Here is a 20606-nt window from a genome sequence, read left to right on the forward strand (position 1 = left end):
TCTCTTCAGCCCTTCTCTTCCCGTCCCTTTATTTTCTCTGCCATTCCTTTCTGGAGCTACGCTGCGCGGACGGAGACACACAGACCAGAAAGTGCCAGCGCATCGCGCATCAATGCATTGGTTTCTGGAGCGTTGCGGCGCACTGATTGGCCGCCGAACCGACTCTTCCGCATCGTTGCGGGCATGGATGCCATGCTGGCGTGCGTTGTCTGTTTCTTGGGGGTCTCGTCATGCTGTTAGGTTGTTTATCGGGCTGGGCGGGTTGTTGTTGTTTGCGACGTATCGAGGAAGGGAACGCAACGCAGAAGCTGTGTTGTGCGCGAGAGGTCTTAATCGTTGTTCCACGTCCTTTTCGGGGTTTTCAGAAACGAAATGATCCAAAGCCCTCGAAGAGCCACCCCGTCCAAGCCTTGACCAGTGACGGGAGGGAACAGCAGTGAATGCAGCCATGCCACAACTGCAGCTGCCAGGTATTTCCCTGATGATGGTTGACGCGCTACAGTGGACAACTCCCACTTGGTCCCCCCACCCAACACACAGACCGAGGGGTCGGAGGGGAGGCACAACCAAAAACAGAGGAACAGGAGGGAATGTGGAACTAGTCAACAATCCACAGGTCTTTGCGCATACATCTTCTGACATGTCACTGCTTTCTTTGCCCACTGCCCTCTTCACCTCCATCATAGTAAAGACGTTTCTTAAACGCCCTGCTGCTGTCTCTACTGCTGCTACTCGGTCTCTGCAGTCTTTACCTCCCTTCTCGGACATTTTCCCTCCTTTGTCCCTGCTCTTCTCCCTTTCAGGATTCGCTGTGCGTATTCAACCTGAACAGATGTAGTCATCGCAAGCGGGAGGCCAGAGGCGAATGGCACGGGCGAAGTTGAGATGTGTCCGCTGCCGAGACTAGCTACCATGAAAGTTCATACGACTTCAAACTCGTTGCGCGTAGAAATTTGCTATTTTCACTTGAGCCAGGCGTAGCACCAACGGCCCAACCAACACCACTGTTATACACCATCGTCTATGCCAAACTCCTTGCTGATAATTGGATAAATATGCGTGCGTCAACGGGGACCAAAAAGGGGGGAAAAGCCTCCTCCGACTTGGAGAAACTTTCGGCTCGTCTGACGGAGTACTGTCAGTTGCAGCCGGAGGTTGATAAGCGTACAGCATAGAGCGCCGGCGATCATCACACGAGGACCGAATGCTCATGGATAGTCGACAAACCCAGCTGATGGACCGTCCCGGTTCAGCATGTATCCAAATCTCCTAGGCTCGTCCAGCAACATGCTCGGCACATCCGTGTTGTTTTCGAGACGCTCAAACTGGTCTACAGCTCGCCCCCATAGGTCCTTCCCATTTCTGATAGCGTCTGCGATGCGATCCTTGTCCCGGAACCGCTCCCCGTTCATCCACTCGTGTGAGAAGGAGGCCATCTTCGTGAGAAACTCGTCAATCGTCGCGAAGCAGCTTGAACAGTGCCAACAGGCATTGCCGAGGTCTGCCTTCTCCAGATCGTAGAGCGGCTTGAAGCCTCCGTCGCCCATGCGAAGATTTGCTGGAAGAAGCGTTCGCGGGCCTTGAAAGTAAGTCGCTTGAGGATGTTCCCACTCGGGGCCTTTGTGGAGGAACTGGAAGCTGTAGTAGTAGAAACGACTCCGCAGCGTGAGCCTACGGGGGAACTGGCATGTTCTGAGGACTAACAGCGTCTCAGGGCGGGCGATTTCGTCGACATCAGCTACGAGAATCACGTCTCCGTAAACAGGCGCCTGCTTGCCAATAAGCTTGGGAAACACTTGATCGTACATGGCGTTGCGTTGCAAATCTTCGTAGTCCCATGATCGAGTCGGATTGAATGTCGACGGGAATTCCAACTCGTGATAGATAAGTTTGTCGTGATAAGGTTTGAAACGATCCCAGTTCTCCTTGATCGTGAGACTCTTTGGCTTGCCTGTGAACGTCTTTGGAGATTCGACAATGATGAAGTAGTCCACATGGTGGTAGGTTGTGTTCAGGCGAATCTCCATCCAGTCAAGCTCTGTATTCACCATGAATAAATCATAGATTTTCCGTGGCCTGTCGTCTGACGATGGTGTGAAGACCGAATAGCCGTGGTGCTTGCAGAATTTCCGAGCAGCGTCCGATTTGTAGAAAGACTGCTGGTCGCTCGCGTTTCCGCCAAAGTCGAGTCCATTCTTGGGAAGATTCAGGGATAGATCGGTCCCCGTTATTCGGTGGTCGAAACGGTCGAGAGCTGGGTGTTGGCTGGCGTACAGCAGGAGGCAGACGATCAAGAAGATGATGGTCTTCAGAGGGACGGAGGAACCGATCCTCCATTGCAGCACCATAGCTTCGATCTTGTTGAAGGAAGGTAAAGACGTCCGCGGGAAGTGTTGCTGGGAGACGACGCCGAAGGAGGGCACACAAAAAGGAAGCAGAGGAATGTCGGGCTTTCAAGCTGCCATTGTGGGTTGGCTCAGGTAGAGACTCGAGGTACCCGTGCAACGCTCATTCCAGAAAGAAGGGGGTGGCTAGGGGTCGTTCCTTTGTTAATAGAAAGGCAGTCGCGCGAGGGAAATGGAAGCTGTGGGAGCTTGGTGTACCTATGAGGCAAGCAAGACAGTGCAATCCATGTGTGACACTTGACGGGCAAGCCAGGCTCGGACAGGCTGGACAGGCCCGAGCACCAACGCTGCACGTAACTCTGGATGGTAAGGAGCGCTTCATACAACATGGGCCGGTGGCAGCAACATGAGCAGGCGCGGGAGGCGACTGTGGCAGTCTGGCCGTTCGCCATGATGAACGGCACTAGAAGAGGGTGTGACGGCGCTTCAAAGATACCAAGGGAGCCCCTGGATTAAGCCAGATCGGCCCAAACTCACCTCACCTGTTTGGGCTGGGCAGAGCGTGGCGGGCCGGAAGGTGTTGCAAGTCCGCATGCGCGATACCTAGACACGAGGGTCCACGGACTGCCTTGCGCCTTGCGCCTTGCGGCAGGGCATGCTGTTATCCATTGGGTGTTTCGGGGGAAGGCAGCCTGCTCATCGACTGGTATGCCGTTTGCATGTCGGAGTTCCAAAGGGTGGAGAGCTGAGCGCGTGTGATGACACTGGATGCAGAGCGTTTGGGAACGGGAGGGACACCGGCGGCTCGCACCGTCAACTGGAGCAAATTGGAGGCTTGTCTATAGATTAGAGAGTGGCATCGCATCATCAGAACACATGGTGACATGCTATTGTAGCAGCTCAACTCAAATGGGAGCTGCAGCAACAAAAAGAGCCCCTCGCCCCTTGCGGTTGGGTTGCTTGCTAATTCGGTGCCGCCAAGCCGATTGGAACGCGACCACTGCAGGGTCTTAAGACGAAGAAGCTTTTCCCAGGGTGCTTGAAAGTGGGGCTCTGCTCATTTCATGTTAGGTTGATGAAGTACGGCGTAGTTGGGTACCTTAGTGTACAGTACCTTAGGTAAGGCAGCCGTAACCAACCATAGTAAGCGCCTCTTAATGACTCCCTGCCGTCAGCATCTTAAAATGCCATTGTGCAATTCAAGATATCCATCGCTCAGAGCTGACCAAGGTAGGTGCCTCGGTCATGATCAACACCACGGATATAGCACATGCTTTTAGGTAGGTACGATCAACCACCCCTCATTAGCTGGTTTTCACGAGAGCCTTGAGCATCTATTTCGTATGCCACCCGACTGTTGGGTGACTAAGAACGGCGGAATTCCACGAAATGACTGGACCCAGCAGTGACATTAGGTAACTGACGCAATCCAGCCTGACAACAGCCGCTCTCCCTATTTTCTCTCAGAGGCCGCTGGTGTCTTCCAGCCTGCCTTAGTTGCCGCTGTCGAGTTTCGCAACATGCGCTGCCAAGCAAGTTTATCCCAAGGCCAAGGCCGGTGTCTGCGTCAGCCGCAGTGGACAGAGCTTGTTCTCGATCATTCAAGCATTGACTGAAACGTCTTCATTCCCGACCACGCCCCGTGTGTTTCTTCCGCTGCCTGCCAAACAACAAAGCCCCCGCCAGCAGTGCATCCCTGGTGGTTCCCCAAGTATCCACCACGGGACTCATGCGGCCAATCATGTACCTGACCCTACGATGGCGCTTCTTCTCCAGATAAGATAAGGCAGGCGAGCTTCGTGGTCGTCGAAAAGCCCCCGCCCGCCTTCATTGTCAACCTAGTTTTGAGTACCTAGGTAACTAGGAGGCTTCAACCTGAGGGATCTCGGCACAGCACGTGTACGCTTCAGAATATCCCATTCAGGCGTCTTCAGTAACTTTCGCAGACAACTGCGGAGCTGCTTGACCCGAAAGCGAGCCTCCTTATCTTCCCCGCCCATCATTGGACACAATATCCGCAGTACTGGACGCCGACGCCGGAGGAAACAAACTTGCCATTCCTTGTCGTTGAAACATTCATCATTTCTCATCGACGGCCAATGACCCGCGTATGCCTCTTGCCAACCACGTCAGCCGTTAAAATGTCATGTGAGTTCCTACAGCTGGTCAACCGGGGCATGCCCCGGTAGCGCGACAGCGAGCGCCATGTAGCCTCCATCTGGGAGCCCCCGTCTCTCGGAGCCGGTTCGGACCACTGACCGGAGTGCCCACAGACCTCCCCGGCATGGGCGCGCCCTTGCTGCGACGTTGCAACCGATTGACCCCGCAACGGGTCTCGACGGCCTACTTCAACCGCTCAACCATCCGTGCCTTCTCGTGTACGACCACCCGATCCTCACCATCAACAATGGCTCCAGCTGCCGTCACCAGTATTGCCAATGGCTCTTCCAATGGCCCCAAACAAACCAACGCTTGGGTTGGCCATCATGGCGCTGCTGGTGTTGACCTGAGAAGTGCGTATGCTGTTCTGCTGATCTGACCCTTTGCTGAATGACTGACTGGCGTAAGGTGATACCATGACAACCCCGACGCCGGCGATGCTTGCTGCCATTCAGAACTGCAGTCTTCTCGACGATGTATTTGTGGAAGATCCGACCACAACGGACTTGGAGTCTCATATTGCTGCTCTTGCGGGAAAAGAGGCTGCCCTCCTCGTTCTCTCCGGAACTATGGGGAACCAGATCGCCCTGAGGACTCTCCTTACCCAACCCCCCTATAGTGTTCTATGCGATCACCGCGCCCATATCATCAAGTACGAGGCAGGCGGGTATGTGCACTAGCCCCGCTCCCGGTGATCCTGGCGTGTTTGCTTACATCATATTCTCAGTGTGGCGTCTCTATGCGGCGCCATGGTGAAGCCTGTCGTGCCGAGCAACGGGGCTTACCTGACGCTTGAGGATATTGTGGCCAATGCAGACTTGGACGACGACGTCCACACATGCCCTACCAAGGTCATCAGCTTGGAGAATACCATCAACGGCGTGATCACCCCGCTTGCCGAGGTCAGAAGAATCGCTCAGTTCGCCCGCCAAAACGATCTCAAGTTCCATTGCGATGGTGCAAGGTTGTGGGAGGCTGTCGCATCTGGTGCCGGCAGCCTCTCAGAGTACTGCTCTCTATTCGACACAGTCAGCTTGTGTTTCTCCAAAGGCCTCGGTGCTCCGATTGGCAGTATAGTCGTGGGCAGTTCGCGAGATATCAAGCATGCTCGTTGGATTCGCAAGTCCATTGGGGGTGGTCTACGTCAGTCTGGTGTCGTCGCAGCTCCTGCTCACGTCGCTGTTAATGAGACCTTTGGAAAGGGACCAAATGGCGAGGGGGGTCTCTTGAAGTCTTCTCACGAAACTGCCAAGAAGATTGGAAAGCTTTGGACTGATCTGGGCGGGAAGCTCATCCATCCAGTCGAGACCAACATGTGCTGGCTCGATTTCGGCTCAGCTGGCTGCAGTACAGAGGCCTTCGTTGCTTTTGGTAAAGAGGCCGGCTTAAAATTGATTGGAAACCGGCTCGTGATTCACTACCAGATTGCCCAAAACGAAAAAGAGGTCCTTCCGAGACTGGAGCAAGTTTTTCGCCGCGCACTGGAAGGTGGCAGCAACGAAGCTCCAACGAACAAGGGTCCTTCAAACATGTATCGCGGTCGGTGAACGCTCTGAAGTTAAACCTCACTGAGTGGCGAACTTGAGCAACATATGTCGAGCCGACGAAATAGAAGCCCGAAAGTTCCGAGTCTACTGCTCAGGGAGCAGCTGCAGCTTTACACTGGCCAGGAGAACGCTGTCAATATTGTTTTCCCGAAGGCGGATGTAAGACGAGACGGTGATCCCCTGATTGACATGTCACATCTGGCGGCTGACATGGTTAGCTTATTAGCACCGCACTGGCCAATAGAAAGAAATTTGTCTCCAGGCTTTGGGAGATGCAAATCATCAGATGTGACAGACATGAGCTTACGTCACACCACACCTCGCTATCGTTCTCGCCAGGGATTATACCGTAAGGCGGATTCTCCGTCGGTAAGGCCGAGAATGTCGGACCAGCACAGTCGTGCGACGTGCTGAGAAGCCTCACATATGCTGCTGGCGGTGTCAGATTCGGTGAGCATGTCTAGGACGTTAGTTAGTCTAGGCGCATCCGCCGGAGATCTTGTCTCGGGGTCTGGACAGCAACTTCCCCGTGGCCGCGGTTCTACGAGACACAATCCGGTCTGCTCGGCACCCGAGAGCCCTACTTGGTTTGGACGCCGTCTGCTGTCACATCCGGGAAGGGAGAGAATACACGCAACAACATTGGACGAGGGCATTTGTACGGGGGTGGGTCGCTCCGGAAGAGTGTGGAGAAAGGCTTTCCGGGGCGCCGAGCTTCTCCGCACAGCCGGTTCGGCGCTCCAATAGCAGCCGTTCATAGACCGGGCTAGATCCTGCTTGTAATGGAGCGGTGCAGGTCGAATACCCCGCCAAACAGCTGAGGCACAATTTTTCCAAGACCAACTACTGCTGCTGTGCTTCGCACTAAGGTTTCTTGGTCCTGGCTGACGTCACAACGAAATGTTGCAGTGCAATGACATACGAAAAGTATCACCCACTCCCGTTCTCCCCAGGAAAGGCTGTGCCAATCGGTCTAATGACGTTTCCACCGGCTCTTCTGCGGCCCCTTCGATGCCCGGAACGTACGAAGCGGACGGTGTCTGCAGGCAAGCCCAAAACATTGATGCAATGCTCAATGGTGCTAGTTGTGGCGTCCAAGGTGTAGAACCATGCTGTTGTCGAGCCAATTTATGACTGGAATCATCTCGTCTCGTCACATTGCTAGGCATCCTGAAAAACCTTGCCTCTGCCCCGAATCCCTGCCAGTATCCCCCGCTTCTCCGGGTCTGCCTTCTTGCAGTTCGGAGCATTTTGGGCATTGGTGTTGACGATCAAAAGCAGCAACGAACCCGTCCAAGCGCCCGTGGCCCCGCCCACGCCTTCATGTTCCGCGTCCCTTTCCCTTTTCATTCAGAGGCAGGCAGGCACTTTGTGCCGATCGCGGTTCGCCCTGTGCATTCTATCTCGGACATACTTTATATACCCTTCCGTGGACCTCTTCATCCGAAGTCTGCTTAGTCCCGCTTACCCACCTCGCTACGCTTCTCTGGCATCGTCACATTTGTTGTGTAAGGTCCGGAAGCTTCGCAAGACTCGATGACGCTCCTTGCTCTATGCCTGGCAGTGCTTGCTGTCTTTGCACAAGTCTGCCAAGGTCTCTATCACAATGGATCTGACGTCGCTCCTTGCGATTCGCCAATCTATTGTCATGGAGAAATTCTGAAGCAAATCCAACTGGCGCGGCCATTCTCGGACTCCAAGACTTTTGTTGACATGTAAGTGCCGATCACTTCTCTGCACCCTGAGGCACCTAGCCAGTAATGGCTGGTCTGGCCTACCTTGCTCATCGGCTCTACGCTGTCTCGAGCCGCCTGTGATCTCTGACACCTCCCTCAGGCCCGCCGTCAAGACCATGGAAGAGATCCAAGCAGCATTCGACAACCTCACAAAACCTCTGAGCAACAATACGGAGCTGTGGAACTTCATCTACAAGAACTTCGCTATAGCCGGTGATGAGCTCAAGGCGGTTTCAAAGGATTTACTGCGGCCAGACCCCAAGTTTCTGAACAAGATCAATGATACTGTAATCAAGGAGTTCGCCAACAAAGTCATCGATATTTGGTCGGACCTGACGCGCAAGTACGAGAATCCCTCGGGCAACTGCACTAACTGTCCCACCTCCTTCATCCCACTCAACCGCACGTTCGTTGTTGCCGGTGGCCGTTTCAGAGAGGCATACTATTGGGACACTTACTGGTTTGGTCTCCTTTGATTTCTCCCACGACTATTCGACTGCTGATGAATCGAACCAGGATCATGGAGGGTCTGCTTCGTACCGGCGGCAGTTTTGTCGAAATCTCCAGGAACATGATTGAGAATTTCCTGGACTTGGTCGACCGTTTTGGTTTCGTGCCAAATGGCGGGAGAATCTACTATCTGAACCGTTCTCAGCCTCCTTTGCTGACACAAATGGTCCATCTCTATGTCCAGCACACCAACGACACGAGTGTCCTAGAACGAGCCATTCCCTTGTTAATCAAGGAGTATGACTTCTGGATGGTCAACAGAACTATAGAGGTCAACAAGAATGGAACGACATATCGTCTCAATGAGTAAGTTTTATTAAAGCTGAGAACCGTAAACCCGGACAAGGCTGCTAACATGGCTGATCAAGCTACAACGTGAATAACACACTGCCAAGGCCAGAGTCATACAGAGAAGACTATATCACGGCGTCCAACACTTCATACTATGCATCTAGCGGTATCATTTACCCGGAGATGCAGCCACTCAACGAGAGCGAGAAGGCCACCTTATATCGTAACCTGGCAAGCGGAGCCGAAAGCGGATGGGATTACACTTCCCGATGGCTCGCCCGACCCGAAGATGCGGCGAAAGACATCTACTTTCCTCTGAGATCTTTAAACGTAATCGGGACGGTGCCAGTCGGACTAAATGCCATCCTCTACTGGAACGAGGTGACCATCGCAAGCCTCCTCAACTCCACAAACAACGCCACCGGAGCAGCTGCTTGGAAACAGCTGGCCAGTAACCGAAGCCAGGCCATGTATGACTTAATGTGGAACTCGACTTTGCACAGCTACTTCGACTACAACACCACTTCAGGTGCTCAAAACATTTACACTCCCAGAGATGACGACGCTAGCGAAATCGAGACCAAGACTGCAGAGAAAGACCAGCAAGTTGTGTTCTCTGTTGCGCAGTTCTATCCGTTCTGGACCGGTGCCGCCCCGGATCATTTGAGGAGCAATCCCTACGCCGTCAAGGTAGCTTTTGAGCGTGTTGAAAAGTACCTGGAGCTCCAACCTGGCGGCATACCCGCAACAAACTTGAAGACCGGTCAACAATGGGATCAACGGAATGTGTGGCCACCCCTGATGCACATCCTGATGCAGGGATTGCGAAATACCCCGCCGACATTTGGGGAATCAGACCCTGCCTACCGCGATATCCAGAGCCTGGCTCTTCGCCTGGGACAGCGATACTTGGATTCCACGTTTTGTACTTGGCGAGCGACTGGCGGTTCCACGAGCGAACTAGCCCAGGAACCGGGCCTCAGTGCGAAGCTGGTTGGCACCATGTTTGAGAAGTATGCGGATAATTCGACCAATGCTCGGGGAGGTGGAGGAGAGTATGAGGTTGTGGAGGGGTTTGGATGGACGAACGGCGTGTTGCTCTGGACACTTGACGCGTTCGGCAATTACCTGACCCGTCCAGAATGCGGCAACCTCACGGCAGACAATGCTCACACTGGCAAGAGGAGCATGCCGCCTCGCGCCGTTGAACTTGATTACTTCGATGCTGCTTGGACTAAGAAGTTTGGCCGGCGCGCAACCATGTCAGCAGCCGAGGCGGATGCGAAGAAGAGGGCTTAAATTAGGTAGTTCTTTTGCCCTTGGCCTTTCCCATGCCATGGCGGTCCACGACTGTGCCGGGATGATGGTTCGTTCACCTTTGTATTTTCCTCTATACGAGACAATATGATAATGATAATGAGACGGTGCTGTTTCCACTCTGACCTAACGCAGCCGCCACCGTGTTGTGTTGTGCCCACCTTCACCGCGCACGAAGTGATCTCACTTTCCTCAATGAACCCAACAAACAGTTATCGTCGTTGTACACTTTTCATCGATTACTCCACCGTATCATACTTAAGGCATGTGTGGTCCTAGGCGCCCTCAATCGCCTTGATCAGCTGCACGTACATGGTGTGATCGAACCCTCCAACTTGTCCACTTCGGCAAGTAGGGGCGTTCACCGTACGGCCTCATGTCTTAAAATCGAGAACAGTACCAAGTCTAGCACCTGCCCATTCTTCTCGACGGCCTGTCGCTTGGCACCTTCGTATGTCCACCCCGACTTTTCGAGAACTCTGCGACTGGCCGCGTTGGAACTGTAGGCTGAGGCCTCCAACCTGAGCAGAGATGGGTTGCTTTCGAAGCAAAACTTGCAAAAGGCAGGCAGAGCCTCGCTCGCGTACCCATTTCCCCAATAGTCTTCCGCAACCCAATAACCCACGTCCCAGGTGCGATACTGTACGTCATTGCCGCGGATGACACCGATGTTGCCAACATAGGCACCGTCTTCCACCCTACAGATGGCGAAACTGTTTCCCGGATCTTTGGCACACATGGCGAGCCAGCCTTCGGCGTGCTCAAGGAGGTAAGGGGAGGGGAAAGTATTGCGCATGTTGGCCGCGATCTTGACGTTATTCGCCCCGCGGGCCATGGCTGCGGCGTCGGCGAAGGTGTTGGGGCGAATCAGCAGCCGTTTGGTTGATATTACCGATTCGGTGCCGGGGGCAGCATTGAGGTCCGAGATGGTCTGTGTTGCCGCCATCCTTGTTGACTGGATGGGGAAGAGCAACCCGGAGTTCTGAGACTAAAGACAAGAGGATATATGAGTCGACGGCGAGAAGAGCCTCACATCAAGCAAACCCACTGCACATTGCGAGTTGAGTCAGCTGAACAAAATCCTCCGCGGTTGGTCTGCAGGTGGGCTCAGGCCCAAAGGGAGTTAGCACTTCGGTAAAGATACGGCGGTTAGCTGTTGCAGGGGTTAAGTGCGTGTGCGGCCTTGATGCAGGAATCACGAGAGAAGTCCAATGGCATGTTGGCTGCGTCTTTACAGCGTATTATTGAAGAGCGGAGACAAGCCGGTTGTCAACTGAGAGATAGAGAGCGAGAAGAGCGACTGCAGGTCGTTCTGTACCTTGGTCTTAGGCGTCGTCTTGGGTCCTGCCACCTGGCGGGGCGGTCCCCGCCAGATGGTGACCTGACCACGGAGTTAATGACGGCTACAGTGGAGGAGGGGCCCAAGGCACCTGGGCTTGGTTTCCTTGTATGCAGCTAAGGCATCCATGTACTACTCCCTACCTACCCAAGGCAAGGTAGGTGCCTCAGGTGGCAGGCAGTTGCTGCCAGTGGGCGCAGCCTGCCGTGCAAGGTGGTGGTTGCCGAAAGCACCGGTCAACTTCAATTTTCGAGCTCCGCAAGACCGTGACGTTGAAGACTGACAAAGCTCCACCATCACCAGCTTTCCGTGAGCTGCAGCAATCACGTTCGCTCGTTCCACCACGCCGAACGACCTACTCGATTACGATTTTGCGCTAGATTCCGTCCGACGACCAGACCTTCCGTTCGCCATGTCTGGAGGAAGGAGCCCCATGGAGGAGGCCTACGAGCGCTTGAGGCAGGTGGCCCAGCAACAGCAAAAGCGAGGAGGTTTCGGAGGCGGCGGCATGCCGGGAGGTCCTCGCGGCCTGGGAATGGGTCTGGGTGGCATTTTCCTTCTTGGAGGCGCCGCGATTCTTGCCCAGAATGCGCTGTTCAACGTCGACGGAGGACACAGAGCGATCAAGTACCGGAGGTTAAGTGGTGTGAGCAAGGAAATTTACAGCGAAGGTGAGTAGCTTGCATCCTCGTATTGCCCGAAGCGGACCGGCCCTCAATCTTGCTTGCGCAGTGGGTTAATACAGAGAACGTCTTTAGGAACCCACTTCATTGTCCCTTGGTTCGAGACCCCCGTCACCTATGATGTCCGCGCGAAGCCGAGAAACGTCGCCTCCCTCACCGGAACGAAGGATTTGCAGATGGTCAACATCACCTGCCGTGTTCTGTCCAGGCCAGATATCAAGGCCCTCCCCCAGATCTACCGTACCCTGGGTACCGACTACGACGAGAGGGTTCTGCCCTCCATCGTCAACGAAGTTCTGAAGAGCGTCGTTGCCCAGTTCAACGCCAGCCAGCTTATCACTCAGAGAGAGATGGTTGCAAAGTTGGTTCGCGAGAACCTTTCCCGCAGAGCTGCGCGCTTCAACATTCTCTTGGACGACGTCTCATTGACGGTATGTCTTTCCGGCCATGTCCGCACGTCCTTCTGAGAGCTAACTTTGCCCCTCCCCCCATAGCACCTTGCCTTCTCGCCCGAATTCACAGCGGCCGTCGAGGCGAAGCAAGTCGCTCAGCAAGAAGCCCAGCGCGCGGCATTCGTGGTCGACAAGGCTCGCCAGGAGAAACAGGCCATGGTTGTCAAGGCTCAGGGTGAGGCTCGCTCCGCTGAGCTGATCGGAGAGGCCATCAAGAAGAACAAGGCCTATGTTGAATTGAAGAAGATCGAGAACGCCCGTGCCATTGCCGCACAGCTGCAAGAGGCGGGCAGCAAGAACAGACTGCTGCTCGACTCGGAGGGTCTGGGTCTGAACGTATTCGAGGGCGGCGAGAAGAAATAAGGGGGCCGCGATGCAGCTTCAAATCTCCACTGTATTCCTACGATCCCCGAGTATGGGATATGTACTATAATGAAGAAGAAGAAAACGCCGCTGAGAGCTTCGATTACGCTCATCATCGCCTTAAGTATCGGCGGGGGGTTATTGTAAAGTGCCATTCTCGTAACACAACAAAAACTGCTCATTGCAGGGTGAATATCCGTCAAGTTTGAACAGTAAAGTCTGGCTCACTACGATGAGGGCCTGTATAGCCAAGGTTTTCTTTGACTCGATGGGGGAAATGACCTATTGTTGTGAAAGCAGCTCTCCTACGGCATAGTAAAAGTAATTACGACAAAAGTGTCGGTTTGCTGACAGCAAACGTGTAAGCTGCTCATGGTAGGGGCTGGTCGCCGGTCGGCCATAATGGAAGCCCCGCATCCCTGCCCCTACGTAGGTACACTACGGGGCTACCTGGTGCTTAAGGTAGGTACCACATAAAACCACTTGGACCAACACCCCTCCCCCACTACCTATCTACCTATTACTGCCTGCAAGCTTGACCTCCGACCGTCCATTGTCACCAATTCAACGAGCAGAACAACACCTCAAAACACAACAACACGACAGAAAGGCGACAATACAGCCTCCCAGCGAGTACAATAAATTCTCAGAGTACATACAGAGCAGTCTGAAGTTTTCAAAATGTTGATCAAGTGAGTGCCCGCGCTTCGACTTCGCGCGCGCATGCCTGCTCGCCCCGTTACCGCACATGAGCTGACGCTTCAACCTCCAGGGTGCGCACGCTGACCGGCAAGGAGATCGAGCTCGACATCGAGAACGAGTACAAGGTTCGCAACGCTCCAGACGGATGACGACGACCACAAGACTGAAACTCGGACGCAGGTCTCGCAGATCAAGGAAAAGGTCGAGGAGAAGGAGGGCATCCCGCCCGTCCAACAAAGACTCATCTACGGTGGAAAGCAGATGTAAGCAGTCTTTCAGGTGGTTCCGCCATGGTCGAGAGGATTGGGATTGCTGGTCTTGATTGCATGACTGACAGGTGACGCGATCAAATAACAGGGTCGACGATAAGTCAGCTTCGGAGTATGGCCTCGAGGCCGGCGCCACTCTCCATCTCGTGCTGGCTCTCCGAGGTGGCAAGGCTTCCAACGTGTGCTGAGGATATTCGTCAAGACAGAGCCTCGCGCCAACTTTCGTCTTCTTACCCGTCGGTGGGGAGCTGGTTGGAGCACGATGCAAACGAGCCGACGACGGAGTAACCTGCAGACTCGCGCCCTCGATACATTACAACCGAAGACGTGTGCCTGTCTGTCTGACTGGTAGTCGGCAAGACCATTATTTGCTAGACAGCAACCAGTCTCCTGGAGGAGAGCATACACTGCAAGCATAATTTTGCCGTGGATCCCAGTTGCGCATCATGCACACCGACAGGAAATAGGTAGTAATCATCAGAAGTCTTATCGCAGTTGCCATCATGCTAGTGTAGTGCGAGTCTATCTTGTCCGAGCTAGAGTCTTCAGCTAGAGTCTTCAGCTAGAGTCTTCAGCTAGTGGTGGCCAATGGACCTTTCGAATCAAGAGGGTATATAACACATCCTGCCAACGCCAAAGAAATCCTGGTGCCATGTCCTTTGCCAATGGGCCAACGCCTTCCCAATACAATATCTCTACAATGTTGTCCTCCCTTTCCCGCCCTTCACGCTTAGCGTCTCGTCTTCTTCTTGGGCATGAATATGTCAACTGCCTTCCTCTTCTTCGGCGGCTCTTGATTACCGATGAGTGGCCGAATCGGTTGCAATTCGTCCAGGGATACCGGGAGGGGTGGAGGCGACTGGAGCCCGCTGTGCTGGGCAACAGTCTTGTTCGCCCGGTGCGATTCCATGGTCGTAGGGCCGGCTGTTTCCAGCTTTGGCTTCGGCCGCTCAATCCTGATATTGTTACTGTTCGGCTTAGATGCATTTCCCATAATACCGCCACCGCGCTTCAGCCCTGCGGTGTGGGACGTAACGGCGGATAACGAGGATCTGAGTGCACTGTGATCTCTTGACGATGCCCTCGATGGCGTGCCCGGCTGCGCAGATAGTGCTCCCCTGTCGCGGCCGTTGTTTGCCGGGGACCCTGAACCAGATGAGGTGACCTTTCGCTGTTTTCTGCCAGATCCTTTATCGCCAAAAAGGTCTCCTTCGTCGTCTTCATCCGAGGAGTCGGAAACATATGTGGTCTTCGAGGTCATAGGCGGTCGGGAACTGGTGGATGTAGGCCGGAAAATGGGCTGCGATGCGATGCGATGCTCGCTTGCCATGGATGCCGGTGCTTTATTGACTCGAGGTGCTCGGATCATGCCGGTGGGAACAGCAAGCCTACTTCTTATGCCGGCGATCTCTGCTGCCTCTCTTCTGGCCTTCTTCATGACGCTGGCGCCGTTCGTGGTCTTCAATCGGCTGCCAGCGGCAAAACTCAGGGAGCTTGGAAGCTCCTTGCCTCCTCGTCCTCTGGTCCCAAAGGTGCGACCGGTCTTGGGAGGCTTCGGGAGGTATCTCTGATCCACAATGCGGCTAGTGTTGTTGTCTCTCTTTTGCTGGAGACCTTGAAACCTTGCGCGCAGTTCAGCCTCGGCCTGTTGCTGTGATTCTCGACGTTCCTCGGCATATCGTTCGTAAATCTTGTACCACTTGGTCGGATTCTTAGGCGCGTAGTTTTTTTCGTGGCTTTCAGACGGGAACTCTCTTCTGATGAAGCGCTGCCATAATTCGGATGTTTCTCCTTGGATGTGTGGGGAGTTTAGCTCGATTTCGCGGAGCTGAGCGGGATTGGTGACTCGGAGGAGGATGTCGCGGACGTGATGGTACTGGAGTGCATCGCTGTTTCCAACACTGCTAAGCTCGGTGACGTGCCTTTGGCAGACTGCAATGCACAGCTCCGCAAGTGACTTAGGCCCTGGCATGATTGCTGCTTCTTTCTCTTCCTCTTCTTCTTCGTCTTCTGCGTCTCCTTGTCCTTCGTCTTCTTCTTCTTCTTCGAACAGCCAAAGGGAGGGCCTAGCCGGACTGTAGAGCCGTCGTGGTGAAGTGTGCAATAAATGATAAATAAACAGGCAGAATTCTCATTATTGACATTCGAATCGTGATTCAAATCAATACAGCGAGTTTCCAAGCCAAGCAAGATGCCTCTCGAGGCGCCGTGCAACTAATGGAAGGATGGCTGATGTAATGTTCAGGGTATTCGTAGACCGGACTTTTATTGTTGCAGCTGGTGACCTTCCTTCCAGGTTCAAATGGATGGGTCCGGCCACATACGGAGCTGGCAGCAGTGGCGGGCCCTGGCTGATTGGTTGGTAGTGGGGTTCATGGGCTTTTTAAGTGGTCACCTACCACAAGGCACCTTACGTAGGTAAGGAATGCCTTTAGGTACGTAATTGCTGCGAGGTAGCGGACGATACGTAAGCCCAGGTGCCGACGCGATCAAAAGGCTATTGACCGCAACCTCACCACCTCAGGTAGCAAAATCCCAAGGCACCAAAGGAACGCAAGCAGGGGGGGGGGGGNGAGGGGGGGGGGGGGGGGGAGAAGAGGGAAGAAAAAAAAGGAAAACGACTCGCTATCTTTAACGACGATACTGCAGTGTGCAAGCTCAGAAACTAAACAAGACGGCGAGGCAGTCATTCACATTCGAGCACCCTCCCATACCATTCCCCGCGTCACATGATCCAGAGGCTAATCCTCTTTCGGACCCTAGCAGGTCCCACACGCGCCCGCGCTTGTGGACGGGCAGCTGCTTCAAGGTACGGTAGTGCAGAGCACCTTAGCACACTTGTTAGGTAGCAGGAACTAGGGGTGTCTAGATTCGCTCTCAACAGCCTTTCGTCATTCGCAATTCCGCTGCACCTGCCACGACTTGAACAAATCCAAGGGCTGCGGTACAACTCACCATGGCGGATTCAACATATATCAAGCAAGAACCATACATCAAGCCCGACCCCGACGCTGTTTCGGCCTCTCCTCTCGATGAGGACGATTTGTACGAAGATGCCGGCGATCTCGAGTTCTTCGACCCCAACAGCGAGCAGGGTGCCTTTGGCCAAGCATACTTAGCCCGCGTCCCAAAAGACCTCTGGGATGCCTGGGACAGTCTACCAGACGATGCTGAGATTGAGATCGGAACAATGCGACAGTGGGATGTGGTTCGGCCCGATGGCGCAGTCGAGGTACGTGAATGGCGCGTTGCGGTGCACTCTGTAGCCAAACCTAACGTGTCTACCCTCTACAGCACCGGTTCAAGATGCTTCTCAACTCGAGCCGACCTGAACATCAACTCATGCCGAAGGAATACGACCTCGAAATGGGCAAGGAACTTGCGCGCAGCACTTTCGTGTTTTCCGAGGAGGATCTGCCTGGCTTCAAGGCCAAGTCTAAGGCACGCAACGACGCCGCCAACGCGGGCATACCAGCACGATTCCTGCGCCCAAAGAACGAAAAGGTGGAAAAGAAGCCGTTCGAGAAGCGTGGCCGGTGGCAGCCGTATTATCGCAAGGCGATCCCAAGTCCGTATAACCCCCAGACGGCGACCTGCGCGTCCTAACATGGCCCAGAAAAAACAAAAATCGCGGCCAGGATCCAGTATGAATTAGCATGCAAGCCAGTAGACAATGCCGAAAGCCAGGCAATCTTGCAGCGGAAGCAGTTGGAAGCCTTGAAGCCCAAACACACTCTCCAAATCATGGGACAACGGGCGGCAAACAACGTCATTCAACACGGTTCTGCCGCTGCTGTCGAGAAGTTCGGCTCCTTCATTGTACGTCCCCGCCCTACCTGGTTACGACTCCCTTTCCTTACGGCTGACACCCTCTAGAAAACGACTGCTCCTATGAAGGCCACGAAGCCGAAGAAAGCAGAAAACCGTTCGGCTCGTATGTCTGAGGAGCAGCTATTGGACGGTCTCATGGAAGCTTTCAGAAAATACGAGTACTGGAAGATGTCTATTCTGAAGGCAAGATTTGACCAGCCCGAAGCCTTCTTGCGGCAAACTTTGGAGAAGATTGCGGTTCTCAATCGGTCCGGCATACACGCCAATGAGTGGTCGCTGCAAGAGCATATGAAGAGCATGGCTTCTGGTGCAACTAACGAAACAGCTCCAGAGGAGGCAGCAGCTGACGACGATGACGATGAGATGGTCATGGAGGATGTTGTGCCTGGTGCTTGACCGCGGCCCATCACATTGCTTTCATACATTGCACGGCGTTTGGGGTTTGTCAAGATGACCACCCGGCGAGGATTATGTCACCGGGACTTTCATACCCGTCTGGACACTAGATCTTGGTGGACGTGTCGCAGGGTTTGCATCGCTATTTTTGGACTCGGACTAGGAGAAACCGGGGAATGGCATCGACGCATCGTATTTTTCCCAGGAACAGTCAACTCATTCAGACGCGAGATGCTTGAAGCCTAATTTTTGTTGCTGCGGCGCCAATCTTGCGTGACCTTTTTTTTGTGCCATGGCTCCGGATAGCCAGTCTCCAAGTGGGGAAAGGTGTCTCGTCAGCCCGCAAACTGTCCTCGCCTCTACAAACCTGTACCAAGCATGCTTCACCTGAGGGTTCACCTGAACCGCATAAACATTCAACGAACATTGGACTTCTCCATACGTCGCGTTTCGACGCTGTCAGCTCGACTCATGTTTCACCGACAGCTCAACTTAGTGTTGGACTTTGACGGAACCATCACTACCAAGGACACGATCGGGACCATCGCTGAAGTGGGTCTTCACTTCCAGCGACAGCGCGGCTTGGACCTGTCGGCAGCATGGCGGCAGATTCTTGAGGACTACAACCGAGATCACATCGACCATGTTTCGGCCTATAAACCTGCGGCAGACGGTCGGCTTACCCTCTCGGAAGAGCTCAGCTACTTACGTGGTCTCAGGGAAGTCGAGCTACGCTCAGTGCGCCGCGTTGAACGGTCCGGCATTTTCAAGGACATCAGCAGGGGGGAACTCGTGAAAGCCGGAGATGCTGCTCGTCAGGAAGGGCGGGTGAAGCTTCGGGACGGTTTCGCGAAGCTAATGGACACTGCCAAGCAGAATAATTGGCCTGTCTCGGTGGTCTCGATCAACTGGTCGAGATCCTTCATCCAAGGCGTGCTGTCTGCGTATGAATTTGACGTGGTCGCCAACGAGATTGAAATAGACGGTTCAATCTCCGGGCCGGAAGTCCTTGGTCCATTGGGGCGGGAAACTATCTTGACGACCTGTGAAGACAAGCTGCGGGCTTTGCGGGCGCTGGCAGCTCGCCAGGGAGTTGACAATGCCAAGGAGCTCGTTTATTTTGGCGACTCGACGTCTGATCTGGAATGCCTGTTGGAGACACGCGGGGTTGTGGTGACTTCGACGCCAGAGTCTACATTGATGACGACTCTAACGAGGCTGGGATACGACGTTCCCCGGGTTCAGGATTGTCGTGAGGTGGACAAGATCGTTTGTACTTCGACATTCCATGACGTATTGAAAAGTGGGTTTCTCTCAGCAAGTGGAAAGGCTGAATGATATCTGCCTTCCGTGGTTGTCGAGCAGAGCTGTAATCTATGACAACATTGCGTCGACATATGCTCCTATGGGTCCTTTGTCCGGATTGTCGAGACAAACATCTGATTACCTTGCTCCAGAATACGACATCGTTCAACATCATCTCCTTGTCATCGAAGAACACCTAGAAAACACTCCCTTGTTCTTGAATTTCATTCTGTTTGGGACGGTCACTTTGCGTATAAATACAGTGCCACATCCACCTCTCAACCAACCATAGGTCAAATCCGCCATACACACGCAAACCTACCTACTTACAACCCGACAAACACTAGCATATCGTCCAGTTCCGAGGACTGAGGGAAACAGCCATCATGTGCTACTATCGACTGGCTATATACGAATGTAAGCATACGATATATGGGCGAAAGATGGCTTATTGCAAAGTTCAACAAGACTTCTTGTATGGCAAGCGTGCTCTAGAGTGCACTACAAAGAAGGCCCATTCACTTCAGACTCTGCGGTTGGACTCCGACTGCGAAAAATGTCGCAAGCTGGATGAACTTCAATTGCGTACAAAACAGGCTCTCAAGGAGCTTCGGGAGGGGCGTGAGGGCCCCCGAGACACAACTGGTTCTTCGATGCAAGACTCCTTGGTCGAATCTTCAGATGATGTTACTTCCGACCTTGGTTCTTCAGGAGCCCCTACTTCTGATGATACGGCCGATATTTCACATGATGTCTAAGTACCTGTAGATATGTTGACGGTATGAGCCTTGGTTTGTTTGCGGACACAGAGCACGTTGCCAGCATGTGCATATCCGATGTTAACTTGTAAATCAAATAGTCAATATTCTTGCAGTACTTTCCCAAGCCGTAGCATTATACTATCAACCAACGTAATGAGAACAAGTAGAAAAAGAGAACTCACGAGTTCTATATCACATCGGCCCTCCCACCTCCAGTTTCTTTCGCTCGAAGTCCCGGGCTCTTTAATAGAGATGTTATTCTGTCTGACCACACCCAGGAAGACATTTCCTAGATCGGCTCCTACATTGGAAAACACCTGAATCCCCCGACTCTCCTTAGACCCTTTCAAAACCTCATCCAATCCAACGACTGGAATCATGCTGCCGTTTCTATTGTCCGCTGCACTTTTGTCTGCACCGCTCTGGGTCGCATTAGACACATGAATCAGGAAGCTGATCTGGCGGCCCAGAACTCCTCTTTTCAATGTGGCCCTAGGAAGTGATGCCCGAATCCAGTCTCGGAACGCGATTGTCTCCCCAACGGCGGAGGTCGGCGCAGTCTCCAAGAGAAGTTGACATAGTGCATGTTGCTGCAAGCC

The 20606-nt window shown here is 53.7% G+C and overlaps 9 protein-coding genes across 9 annotated transcripts; 6 read left to right on the forward strand and 3 right to left on the reverse strand.

Moving 5' to 3' along the window:
• Positions 1-1208: 1208 nt before the first annotated feature.
• Positions 1209-2348, reverse strand: GCG54_00004202 (uncharacterized protein; the record flags this gene model as incomplete). Its single annotated transcript, XM_045404256.1, has 1 exon — positions 1209-2348. The coding sequence occupies one exon, from the start codon at positions 2346-2348 to the stop codon at positions 1209-1211; it is 1140 nt and encodes a 379-aa protein (XP_045264091.1).
• Positions 2349-4629: 2281 nt separating this feature from the next.
• Positions 4630-6052, forward strand: GCG54_00004203 (Aldolase vrtJ; the record flags this gene model as incomplete). Its single annotated transcript, XM_045404257.1, has 3 exons — positions 4630-4858; positions 4914-5172; positions 5233-6052. The coding sequence occupies 3 exons, from the start codon at positions 4630-4632 to the stop codon at positions 6050-6052; spliced, it is 1308 nt and encodes a 435-aa protein (XP_045264092.1).
• Positions 6053-7588: 1536 nt separating this feature from the next.
• Positions 7589-9888, forward strand: GCG54_00004204 (Trehalase; the record flags this gene model as incomplete). Its single annotated transcript, XM_045404258.1, has 4 exons — positions 7589-7767; positions 7889-8248; positions 8305-8604; positions 8667-9888. The coding sequence occupies 4 exons, from the start codon at positions 7589-7591 to the stop codon at positions 9886-9888; spliced, it is 2061 nt and encodes a 686-aa protein (XP_045264093.1).
• Positions 9889-10267: 379 nt separating this feature from the next.
• GCG54_00004205 (uncharacterized protein) lies at positions 10268-10852 on the reverse strand (the record flags this gene model as incomplete). The annotated part of the gene is made up of 1 exon (XM_045404259.1): positions 10268-10852. One exon carries the CDS (start codon positions 10850-10852, stop codon positions 10268-10270), a length of 585 nt encoding a protein of 194 aa, XP_045264094.1.
• Positions 10853-11657: 805 nt separating this feature from the next.
• Positions 11658-12743, forward strand: GCG54_00004206 (Prohibitin-2; the record flags this gene model as incomplete). Its single annotated transcript, XM_045404260.1, has 3 exons — positions 11658-11916; positions 12004-12359; positions 12423-12743. 3 exons carry the CDS (start codon positions 11658-11660, stop codon positions 12741-12743), a joined length of 936 nt encoding a protein of 311 aa, XP_045264095.1.
• Positions 12744-13424: 681 nt separating this feature from the next.
• On the forward strand, positions 13425-13902 carry GCG54_00004207 (Ubiquitin-like protein 1; the record flags this gene model as incomplete). Its single annotated transcript, XM_045404261.1, is given in 4 exon segments — positions 13425-13435; positions 13516-13570; positions 13587-13708; positions 13803-13902. The coding sequence occupies 4 exon segments, from the start codon at positions 13425-13427 to the stop codon at positions 13900-13902; spliced, it is 288 nt and encodes a 95-aa protein (XP_045264096.1).
• Positions 13903-14444: 542 nt separating this feature from the next.
• On the reverse strand, positions 14445-15686 carry GCG54_00004208 (uncharacterized protein; the record flags this gene model as incomplete). The annotated part of the gene is made up of 1 exon (XM_045404262.1): positions 14445-15686. One exon carries the CDS (start codon positions 15684-15686, stop codon positions 14445-14447), a length of 1242 nt encoding a protein of 413 aa, XP_045264097.1.
• A 984-nt stretch (positions 15687-16670) lies between these two features.
• GCG54_00004209 (Transcription initiation factor IIF subunit beta) lies at positions 16671-17941 on the forward strand (the record flags this gene model as incomplete). Its single annotated transcript, XM_045404263.1, has 4 exons — positions 16671-16946; positions 17009-17286; positions 17353-17533; positions 17591-17941. The coding sequence occupies 4 exons, from the start codon at positions 16671-16673 to the stop codon at positions 17939-17941; spliced, it is 1086 nt and encodes a 361-aa protein (XP_045264098.1).
• Positions 17942-18319: 378 nt separating this feature from the next.
• Positions 18320-20004, forward strand: GCG54_00004210 (uncharacterized protein; the record flags this gene model as incomplete). Its single annotated transcript, XM_045404264.1, has 3 exons — positions 18320-19210; positions 19594-19663; positions 19715-20004. The coding sequence occupies 3 exons, from the start codon at positions 18320-18322 to the stop codon at positions 20002-20004; spliced, it is 1251 nt and encodes a 416-aa protein (XP_045264099.1).
• Positions 20005-20606: the final 602 nt, after the last annotated feature.

The sequence above is a fragment of the Colletotrichum gloeosporioides genome (assembly GCF_011800055.1).
Source record: "Colletotrichum gloeosporioides strain Lc1 chromosome Unknown consensus_48, whole genome shotgun sequence".
Lineage (NCBI taxonomy): Eukaryota > Fungi > Ascomycota > Sordariomycetes > Glomerellales > Glomerellaceae > Colletotrichum > Colletotrichum gloeosporioides.